The sequence below is a fragment of the Mercenaria mercenaria genome, unplaced genomic scaffold, assembly GCF_021730395.1.
Source record: "Mercenaria mercenaria strain notata unplaced genomic scaffold, MADL_Memer_1 contig_4358, whole genome shotgun sequence".
Lineage (NCBI taxonomy): Eukaryota > Metazoa > Mollusca > Bivalvia > Venerida > Veneridae > Mercenaria > Mercenaria mercenaria.
The window spans coordinates 1-12,115 of NW_026462579.1; the positions used below are offsets into that span (position 1 = coordinate 1).

At 35.4% G+C, this 12,115-nt stretch overlaps 1 protein-coding gene across 1 annotated transcript in view; it reads right to left on the reverse strand.

The window, feature by feature from the left end:
* Nucleotides 1–483: 483 nt before the first annotated feature.
* The window catches only part of LOC128553824 (uncharacterized), a 61,505-nt gene continuing 49,873 nt past the window's right edge, over nucleotides 484–12,115 (reverse strand). The window contains exons 9-13 of the mRNA XM_053535011.1: nucleotides 10,565–10,686; nucleotides 6,877–7,037; nucleotides 6,165–6,286; nucleotides 5,115–5,712; nucleotides 484–4,626 (exon numbers count right to left, since the gene is read on the reverse strand). Of these exons, the coding sequence (XP_053390986.1) occupies nucleotides 4,361–4,626; nucleotides 5,115–5,712; nucleotides 6,165–6,286; nucleotides 6,877–7,037; nucleotides 10,565–10,686 (1,269 nt within the window). The 3' untranslated portion in view covers nucleotides 484–4,360. The remainder of the gene's footprint in view (nucleotides 4,627–5,114; nucleotides 5,713–6,164; nucleotides 6,287–6,876; nucleotides 7,038–10,564; nucleotides 10,687–12,115) is intronic.

Below are 12,115 nucleotides of genomic sequence, written 5' to 3' on the forward strand. Positions count from 1 at the left end.
CTGCCTCAGTCTGCCTTATTGTCTAAATATCGAATGCATACGTGCATACATTGGTTGTAGTTAGATTACTAAAATTTTAATAGTGTGTAAAATTATCATTTACAAGAAGTAAATAACAACTGGTGCTTTTCAAAATTCAAATTCATTAAAACGCAATTTAGGGGCCGAGGATCTGCTCGCATAGTCATAATAGTTGGCGTATTCTGTGTTCTCCCTAACTTTGTGGCTACATAATTGCTATTTTGGTGTTATGTTTGCTTCAAGTAGTTGTAGAAATCCACGTGTCTGAAATGAACGTGTCTGAAATCCACGTGTATGTAGTAGTGGTCGAAATGCATGTGTCAGTATGCAGTTTTTCTGAAACCGTTGAAATGGTGTTGCGGTGTGTTATTTTTGTGCTTTGGAGTATCGTACAGTGTTTCGGAAAAAAAGTTTGAACATCACAAAATTATTGAAAAAAAAGCATTGTTTTACATGAAAATTAAACAGCATCTAAAACTTGCATATTGTCTACAAAACCATTGTCAATAAACTCATACATGTATTGAATTCCAGAATAAGACCGTATGGAGTGGTCACACTTCTGGAAAGTTCAGCACCTTTAGAAACTCACCATTTTTAAAAGGCTGTTACATGTATTCTTTTTGATGCATTTGCAACAATGTACAAGTGTTTAAACATAACATAGCTAGTTTGACAACTGCTTTCATTTATTTATTAACAAATGACATTCATCTTTTTAAGGGAGGCAACTCCTTTAGAATAGTTTAAGTATCCAATTCTACGTGACAAAACAGTAAAGCATGTATTGGACAGATAAGTTGTTTATCAAGATGTTGTTCGTTTACTAATAATTTCTGTTGTTTTGTGATATACTGATAAACCTTAACATTGATGTGCTCTGATAATCATAACAACAGTTATATATTATCTGGTACTACAGCTAAACATAAATACAATTATCATTTAATCAGAATACTACAGCTAAACATACATACAATAGTCATGTAACCATATTGAATTAAAAAATGTATATTAATATTGGGAGAATGACTAAACAAGGGTCTCACGGTGAAGAGCCGTTAAAAGTTTCAAAAAAATCCGTCGACCGAGAGGAGAACAGATGCGCTAACCCAATGCTAGCAAACATCACTAACCGTTGATACCCATCGACGTGACAATGCTACTGCACAATCCATTGAACTTCGGATCGTAAATCAAAACAAGTACAACTGGCGATTGTACAGATTTAAACCAATGAATAATATCAAAACAAATTTGTATACTTTCGATATTACATTGGCAGGAAGTTCTTGAAACAAGAGGACCATGATGGTCCTGAATCGCTCACCTGTCCCCACATGACCCAATTTTCATGAAGATCCATTGAAAAATATGGCTTCTAGAGAGGTCACAAGGTTTTTCTATTATTTGACATAATGACCTAGTTTTTGAAGGCACATGACCCAGTTTTGAACCTGACCTAGATATTATCAAGGTAAACATTCTCACCAATTTTCATGAAGATCTCATGAAGAGTATGGCCTCTAGAGAGGTCAGAAGGTTTTCCTATTTTTATACCTACTGACCTTGCTTTGACCACACGTGACCCAGTTTCAAACTTTATCTAGATATCATCAAGGTTAACATTCAGACAAATTTTCATGAAGATCCATTGAAAAATATGGCCTCCAGAGCGGTCAAAAGGTTTTCCTATTTCATGACCTACTGACTAGTTTTTGACCGCAGTTGACCCAGTTTCGAACTTCACCTAGATATCATCAAGATAAACATTCAGACCAACTTTCATACAGATCCCATGAAAAATATGGCCTCTAGAGAGGTCACAATGTTTTTTTATTATTGACCTACTGACCTAGTTTTTGATAGCACGTGATCCAGTTTCGAACTTGACCTAGATCAAGGGAACATTCTGACTAATTTTAATGAAAATCCATTGAAAAGTATGGCCTGTAGAGAGGTCAAAACTTTTTCTATTTTTAAACCTACTGACCTAGTTTTTGACCGCAGTTGACCCAGTTCCGAACTTCACCTAGATATCATCAAGGTGAACATTCAGACCAACGTTCATACAGATTCCATGAAAAATATGGCCTCTAGAGAGGTCACAAGATTTTTCTATTATTTGACCTACTGACCTAGTTTTTAATGGCATGTAACCCAGTTTTAAACTTGACCTAGATATCATCAAGGTGAATATTCTGACTAATTTTCATGAAGATCCATTGAAAAGTATGGCCTATAGAGAGGTCACAACGTTTTTCTATTCTTACACCTACTGACCTAGTTTTTGATCGCAGTTGACCCAGTTTCAAACTTGACCTAGATATCATCAAGATAAACATTCAAACCAACATTCGTACAGATCTCTTGAAAAATATGGCCTCTAGAGAGGTCACAGTGTTTTTAAGTTATTTGACCTATTGACCTAGTTTTTGAGGGCACGTAAGCTAGATATTATCAAGGTAAACATTCTGACCAATTTTCATGAAGATCCATTGAAAAGTATGGCCTCTAGAGAGGTCACAATGTTTTTCTATTTTTAGACCTACTGACCTAGTTTTGGACCGCACGTAACCCAGTTTCGAACTTGACCTAGATATCATCAAGATAAACATTCTGACCAACTTTCATAAAGATCCCATGAAAAATGTGACCTCTAAAATGGTCACAAGCAAAAGTTTACGGACGGACGGACGGACGTTCTAACGAAACGGTATTTATGTGACACCCCTATTGTTCTCTCTATTATTCTATCAGTCACATAAAAAGAAAAAAGTCACATAAACAGAACGGAATGAATGTCATCAAAGAGAAAGTACCGTTATGAAGTCACTTAACCATCATTTCGCGGGCACGGACGGACGCACGCACGCACGCACGGACGACGGACGCCACACAATCACAAAAGCTCACCTTGTCACTTTGTGACAGGTGAGCTAAAAAAGATAAATCGAACTATTTTACAAATCTGTCGTATATAAAATATCTAGGGCTGCGAAAAGTTGGAAACATATTTGGAAAAATGTTTCAACACAAAAACATAAAAACATATGAATACATGTAAATAAAATTTAACAAATGAAACTTGACCAAAACGTAAACTTTTATAATACTAATAATGCTTTCGCATATCTAGGAAAAGTATATACAATATCATCAAAATTATTATGAGTTATACATGAAAACAATTATACAGTACGTATGACAATCATACTTCATGCGGCTAGGATTAACAAATATGGCATAATCTTTCCTAAAGTTTATACAGTATTAGTTAAATTGTGTAAAGCAGTTTTGTTGCGAATTCTTCGAAACTTAACTTGGGACGTTTTTCGTGTAAAAAGAGAATATGCTATATCAGATAATTATTTAAGAAATAATAAGTTCCCAAACGTGGTTTATCGTAGAATAACCCGAGTTTTGAGTTCTTATGCGTAAGAATATATCACGAAGGCCGTAGGCCTTCGTGATATATTGTTTAGCATAAGAAAGAAAAACTCGGGTTATTCTACGATAAATCACACTTGGGAACTTATTATTTCGATTCTAACACGACATACTAGTATCAAAAATGTTAGAAAAAAGTGGTAACTACTTTTTACGACCGTACTACGTACCTGGATCCGATGACGTCATTGCACGCGAGTGGTATATTGCAGAATAACCCGAGATAGATTTTGCTCTACATGTATATAGGTTATTTGCTGGTCGTGTTAGAATAAATACTAAAAATATCTTCACACATTTTACCTAGGAGTCAATTTAAAATACTGCATGAAATCAAATCAAACAAATTGTTTTGTAACAAACTCTAAGCACGCGTATTCAGTTTCTATGAATGAAACGTTTGCCCAAAGGTGGATAATTTCAGAGGCCAATACTGTAGACTGACAACGACTGTTTACATACGTTGTCATGTGAAAAACGAGCATTTTCGCATATAAACAGCCACCGTTATGCGGAAATTGTGTCGTACCAGATATCTATAACATAAGAACCCAAAGTATTTAATGAAAGAGGTTAACTACGTTACCACAATTCATACTTTGAGCACTGACAACCTAAAATTAGTATAAGGACATACATTTAAAATTTACACTGCAACTATAGCTTCCTTTACCCTGTATTTGGGTAAATGTGAAATCATTCTTATATCAGATAAATTTGTGTATAGTTAAGTATTTCAGCATTATGCTTTTATTTTCATGGCACCAATATAATAAGATTGCAGTGGAACAACAAAGATGGTGTCATAATACACAATTTATATTGATCCACCAACGCATATCGGCTAGACTGTTCTAATTTCCAAAAACATAAGTGCATGACCAAGTTATCAAAGAACTGTTGAAGGATCTTTACCAATACAAGACAGCGCCCGTCTTAACTCAGAAGTTGTTGCCTTATCCGCCATCCGTTCCTTCCATTCGCAGAGCATTGCTACTATTCTGTCTCGTGTAGTGGCATTATCTAATTTTATCTGATCAAGATTGGCCTTTGTAAGTCCTAATTCCCATCCAAGTTGTACGTATTCCTCGCCGATCCTACTTGCAATTTTACTGAAGTCCTTTTCAGTGAGACTGGTATGATCGCTTTGAAATTCTAAATATCAAGATGAACACAAAAACAAAAGTAGACTGATAGAATAAAATTAAACTTAACAGCTAAAAATTCATTACTGATCAATTCATTACCTAAACACAAATAGTATCTATATTAAAATATTACTTGGAAATAAGAATTAATAAAATAATCAGATTTTGTATTTGCTATTCCTCAAAATACAGTGTAAAATTTAGTGTCGATTCATTCTAAGCATAGAAATTGTAATACTCTCACTTACTTGAATAATAACTTACGCATATCCTTTTTTATATCGTATACTTAATGTACATGTCATAAAACGAAATATTCCAAGAATTATTACGTGTATGACCATTAAGCGTTTTACCAGGCTATTACATAGGGATTGGCAATATTCTTGAATAAGACAGAGAAGGATACAATCACATAAACGGTTCATTTGTATTCACCTTCGATTAAACACAAGCAGTATAGCTTATTCATTATAATATCAAAAATTAACTTACCTAACGAGTGATTTAAATCTTGATCATGTAACCAATATTTCGCAAGATCACGATACCGAATGACATGTTCGTTGTCCTGGCAATAGCAAACAACTTCCTTTGTAGTAAAATCTTCCGTGTGTTCAAGTTCAAACATGTTCTCGTTTGAGTAAAGAGTAGCCGTTTGACATTTTACAAACGGTATGATTTTACTGTGCATTCTGGTGTTTTTTTCAAATATATATTTGAAGCTGTCTTTTGTTTCAGTACACAGTGATATATCTGGAAACTGTCCATCCGAACTTAGGCGAGATATCCAGATCTGTATCACATGCTCGAAGAAGAAAATATAGAGAAAGTGATTCTCTTTCAATTTGAAAACAGCGCCTCCACAGAAAATCATGGGTTTTCTGTTTGGGTCTGACAACGGCCATTTTTGTAGACATGCAGCAAGTAGTTTGTTGAATATTGTGGCTGGATAAAATCTTCTCTCGGGCTCTACCGCTGTCGTATAGCAGAGTTTACTTGTAGACTTACGGTGAAGAGAATCACAATAAGAGGTTATTTCCTTTGGGGCAGGCTCTTTTAGCATGCATGGGACAAAATACCAGTCTTCGCCCTTTGAGAAAAAAGACATTCAAAAAGATAAGAACTATGTATCATATTACAGTATAGAAATCGGTTATTTTTCCAAAGGTAACTACATGCATTTGGTGCTTGCATCCCCTGTCATTGTGCGGTTATTATGTTACTTGCTTCTAAATCAGTATAAAGTAAATATTCTTGTTACCTGGAGGCTTGGTGGAAGCAGTGAGGTGTACAAAATAAATTCCAAAAAAAAAAATTGAGTTTTGAAAATATATTATAAAGTTTTCAAGATATCGACAGGGTTCACTCTGACATATACTGTTTTTGCTGTTTGTCTATGTTTATGCTGATGATCGGTTTATACAACACTAGACAAAAATATCAGAATTGACAGCAGAAAGAAAGGAATGTAGTTAAAGACTGCGTAACTTATATAAATTTCTAAAATATTTTCATTTATTCTTTTTATTTAGTTTCATTAACCTTCACTGAGTGCTCCTCCTGTTGTACTGGTCTAGCCACCAATCCTAGAATTACCATGTAAGTTAGTAACAGGTCTTTGTACTTTTTGAAGTCGCTGTTTTCCCGTTTTTCCCAAACGGCATCTGATATAGGAAACACGGAAATATATTATTTAATTACAGTGTCTAAAACAGTATCTATACTACTAGTTCTATAACCAATAAAGGTCGTGATTTCATTTACTTCCTCTTCAAGAGATGTATATGTTTAAACTGCTCAGTCGAGCAAGATATAAATACCGGCGCCGTTGCATATGCTCAGTTCGTTCTAATGTGTTCGAGTCCTCTAAACGATCTTTATAGGTCAAATATTAGAGTGTTTACATTTTGAAATTTACATTTGTTTTCATGTGTATATAATTTCCATTTGTATATAGTCATGGATGCAATTGCGCCACGTGTCCGATACATAAAAGGTTACTTAATGAAATACAGAAAGTAAACAGTCCTTAAAAAGTCTTGATGGTAAGATATTAACCTGATTTAGGTTTGAAGATAAGTCATATCTGATTATGTGCATTCAACACACCGTAGTGATTGTTCAGTAAGTAAAAACACACATGCCACAAACTTGTATTTCATGGATTTTCAAAAAATACCAGTGACATGTACCATGTACATTATTGAATTTCGAAATCTGGATCAAGCAACAATTCAGACGTTATAAAGCGTACCAATTAATTCTTGTTTTAAAACAGCTGTTCGCTCGAACTCCATCCACTCTTTCTTTATATTTGTCCGGTTTATGCAGAATGATTTGGCAGTGATCACACTCTTAAAGGCATCAATTAACCATTGTGGATCTAGAAGGATGTAATTTGTCACGTCCTCTTTGCTGCAAAATAAAAATATATCAGTATGCTGACACTAACAAACAGTTGATAGAAAGTGTACTCTATGGAATATTTATCAAATTAAAGGCAACCTGTATAGTGTATGGCGAGAAAAACAAAAGCTTAAACATGCGGGTTTTGTGTGATAGTTTCAATTGTTTATACTGATCATGGACAACCTCATCCCATGAGGTTTGAAAGCTTTATGTCGCATTTTCAAATTTTTAATTGGTAATATATTTCAATTCCGACGTCATTTTGATTTTTGACTAATTCAAGACCTGGTTGCTGATTTAGGACATTTCGTGATGTCGCGTTGACAAAATATTCAAGGTTTATAGAGCAGTGAAAACGGATAAATAAGATCAATTTAATGCTTACGTCATCAAATAACAAGAATTTGGAATGTGCGGATGACCTTTCAGACAACATACTTATAGGGACCCTTTCTCACGAGATAATGTTACAAGAAGTGGTGATGGAGCTATAATTGTATATGGTTTAGAAACTATTGAAAGGAAAAAGAGACAGGATCTTGAGGAAAAAAGAAATTGAATGCACATTTGAAAAATTCAAAAGCATTCCTTGTTTGCCATATGTTTCGGCACCGATCCGCGAAAGTAAAACGGGGGAAAATCTAAGACTTTGTAGATAATATAGATGTTTTACAGAGAGCTGCTTCCTAAGCAATGGAAGGTAATTATCACACTCTACGTACGGCGAACGTCATGACCGCACACTGTAGTAAGTACCCGCCGCAAGACAAAGGAAAATATATGTAGAACTTTGCAAACCAACAGCTGATATACTTTAACTAATGCGCATTATCATTGATTATTTTGGATTCATAATGAACAGGCAATAATCTATTTTTCAGCAATTTTGATCTCGAAAAATTTACGTAAAGAACAATGAAAAATAATGATATTTTCCATTATTTTCAAAAACAAATTGGTTTGATTTCTTAACATGATCTCACAGAACTTACAACCTGATAGCTTACATGATACTTGTAATATGATTAAAAGTCGAAGTTGAAAATAAAATGTTTAATTAACAAAGTCTGGCCTTTGATTTTATATTTAATTAGGCCTAAAAAGTTCTTTGTTTCCGGTAACATGCTCGAAAAAATAGGGTAGGTAGGTTGTAATTTTTTTTGAAAATATTTTATTAAGGGAGGCTTTTCGGAAATTATTTTTATGTAAAAAAATGAATACAAATAAGGGGGTTATGATTTTAAAGCAACAGTAAGTTGATTTCTAACACCACTGACCATGTTTAAAGCATAAATATTGAAGTTTTGCAACTTTTGGTTAAAAGATTGAAACAAATATTCCCCAAGGCCATAAAACATTTAGGGTCGGGCCAAAAATTTAGGGTAGGTCGGGATACCGGAAGCAAACAATTTTTACGCCTTATACCCAAATGGGGATTAATTCATTCCGTATTCAAAAATAATAATAAATAATAATAATCATCTCAAACTTGTTGATTTTAATTTCTATTGATTCTTTGAATTTTAAAGTTTTTATTTGACAATATAAAAGTGGTTCGGATGGTGAATGCAGCCACTGGCGCCAGATCAGAAAGAAAATGCCTCTGTACATGTTATACCCTACCCCTAGGTATTCTATAAGAACCATGGTCGTGAACGGGAAAATATACTAACTCATTTCAATCGCGTTTTTCATACCTAAAACACGCAGTTCAGTGAATGCAGCGGTCAGATTTAAATAGAGAGGGGGCGGGTAGCGGGGAAGCATATTCTACACTTCCATTCTTTATCTGTTGCTAGACGATGTTCTATTTTCTTTGCGGAATTCAAGTTTATCCTAATTATTCTATGAATTAACGGGTAATGACTTCTGCGCATGATCCAGCATGTAAACATAAACGATAAAAAATATAGAGATTTATATTGGGTACTTTCCTTCAGTTTGTAGTGATATTTACATTCCTTTAGTTTGTTGTTACCTGCGGACTGGAGGGTGGGGGAGGGGCACGTGTATATTGGAATGCAACAAGTAGTGTAGCACATGGGGACTGGGTTTTTTCAAGTGACTTTTTACCGATATGCGACTGGCTAATCACATTTATGGAACGCCGTTTTTGCAATATAGCTGGCACTCTATTAGATATACAGAGGAATGCTTGTTACCTGACTTCCTCATTCATTATTTCATATGTTTCTCTCAAACTTAGATCTACAGATTAAAGCATAATGGTAGAGTTAAAAAAGCACGTTATGCGCCCGTAAGTTACTTTTTAGGCCGAGTGATCACAAAAAGATCCATAACAATTTCTGGTCTGTATAACTTCAGGCCGCAGAAAATCTTTCGATTTATACACTCATTACGTTCCTACATCCAATAGGGGCGATTAGATGTTGGCGAATTTACATCCCAACTATATTTGTGAAATGAACATAATAAAGTCTCAGGCTTATGAAGCTTCCTTTTACTTTGTGAAACAAGATTTTTTTATGTACCGAATACATACACAGAATTATTAAAATGTAGTGTGCTATGTATATTCTGGTCTAATTAGTTGGATCTGTTTACCTTTAGAAGTTAAATCTGTTCTGAACATTTCTGCATTATGTTAAATTGAACTTGGCAACCTTTTACGAGATATAACGGTACTAGACCTTAGAAATAAAGACAATAAAACATAAATAATCACAATAAATCACTTCGCCTTCTCAGAAAAGCTACGTCAAAAACCATTTCAACCGTTACAAAGGAACATATAACCGAAACATTTATCATCATTAAACCAATACTTTACTTAAGAAATAATATATCTCATCCAGTGACTTGTCGTTGAATAAAATCATTGTTTGGAGTTCAGATGCGAAGGAATTACATCACATGGGCGCAACCCGAGTGATATGATAATACGCATCTGAACGATGATTTTATTCAAGAACAAATCACTGAATGAGATATATTATTTCGATTCTAACAAGTAACCAAAGATTTTTAAGTAAATCCCTGAGGATGTCCGTCAATTATTTTCTTGTTTTGCCTTTAAGACGAAAATAAATCAAGTCCTGTTAGAATCGTCTTTAATTGTTTTTTAACCATTGCTCGTGTTACTTACCCTGTGGATTTATAAGCTTTGCTGACATGTGCTTACATTGTACTCGAAACACTATTTAGCTAGTTATTTTTCTGAACAAGTTCATTCTAACAAATTTACTACTAATTACTTATTTCAGATATCATTCAGTCATCTTACAGAAAGACAGAAAAGCGGCACATTCTTCGGGGAACATAAATTTGATGAATGGATATTACAACAATACAATCAGATTATTTCAATAAAATGAAAATGCTTAATTTTTCAGATACGGGCGATCAAACGCTACCGATAACAAAAAGTAAACAGAGCTTTTATGGGAAAGGGTAAAAAAAAAAGGAAAGCGTTATATCATGTGCTACCTCTCAATTCTAGAAAGTATCAATAGGTATCAATAGACTCGTTACGAATATTTAATTAAAAAAATCTCATTTACACAATTAAATACCTGAAATATATGATGTTTCCTATTTCATGATGAAACTGCAAGAATAGTTCAAGTTCCTCGTCAGTTTCAATAGGTGCAGGCAATGTCATATTCAGTTCCTTCAGTTTGTCTTTGTGTAGTACCTAAAACATAGTGGCAATTTGTATTGATACAGTTTTCAGGCATTACAAGGCAGTCTGAAGGACAGCTAAATCCCCCGCCACTGCTATGGATAGTGAAAGGGTAAAACCTTTGATTTTAGCTGTGACCTTGACCTTGAACTGACATGGCTGACTCATGAATTCTGCACAACGTCTTGATGAGGTGATCATTTGACCCAAGTTTCATGAAAATCCTTCAAGGGGTTTAGGATATACAGAGCTGAAACCTTTGACCTTCAGTTGTGACCTTGACCTTGAGTTGACATGGCTGACTCATGAGTTCTTGATGAGGTGATCATTTGACCCAAGTTTGATGAAAATCCTTCAAGGGGTTTAGGAGATACAGAGTGGACACAAAATGGAAGGCTCAAACCTTCGACCCTTAGTTGTGACCTTGACCTTGAGCTGGCATGGTTGACTCATAATTTCTGCACATCGTTTTGATGAGGTAATCATTTTACCCAAGCTTTATAAAATTCCTTCAAGGGGTTTAGCGGACACGAAATGGAAGGCTCAAACCTTTGACCTTCAGTTGTGACCTTGACCTTGAGCCGACATGGCTGACATAAGTTCTGTACATCGCCTTGATGAGGTGATCGTTTGACCCAAGTTTGATGAAAATCCTTCAAGGAGTTTAGGAGATATAGAGCGGACACAAAATGGAAGGCTCAAACATTTGACCCTAAGTTGTGACCTTGACCTTGAGCCGGCATGACTGACTCATGGGTTCTGCACATCGTCTTGATGAGGTGATCATTTGACCCAAGTTTGATAAAATTCCTTCAAGGGGTTTAGGAGATATATAGAGCGGACACAAAATGGAAGGCTCAAACATTTGACCTTGAGTTGTGACCTTGACCTTGAGCCGACAAGGCTGACCCATAGATTCTGCACATCGTCTTGATGAGGTGATCATTTGACCCAAGTTTCATGAAAATCCTTCAAGGAGTTTAGAAGATACAGAGCGGACACAAAATGGAAGGCTCAAAACCTTTGACCCTAAGTTGTGACCTTGACCTTGAGCCGGCATGGCTGACTCATGGGTTCTGCACATCGTCTTGATGAGGTGATCATTTGACCCAAGTTTTATAAAATTCCTTCAAGGGGTTTATGAGACATAGAGCGGACACAAAATGGCAGGCTCAAACCTTTGACCTTGACTTGTGACCTTGACCTTGAACCGACAAGGCTGACTCATGGGTTCTGCACATCGTCTTGATGAGGTGATCATTTGACCCAAGTTTCATGAAAATCTTCAAGGGGTTTAGGAGATATGGACCGGATACGATTTTGTTACGAACGGAAGGACGGACGCAGACCATTCCTATAATCTCCTTCAAGGGGTTTAGCGGGCTCAAACCTTTGACCTTCAGTTGTGACCTTGACCTTGAGCCGACATGGCTGACATAAG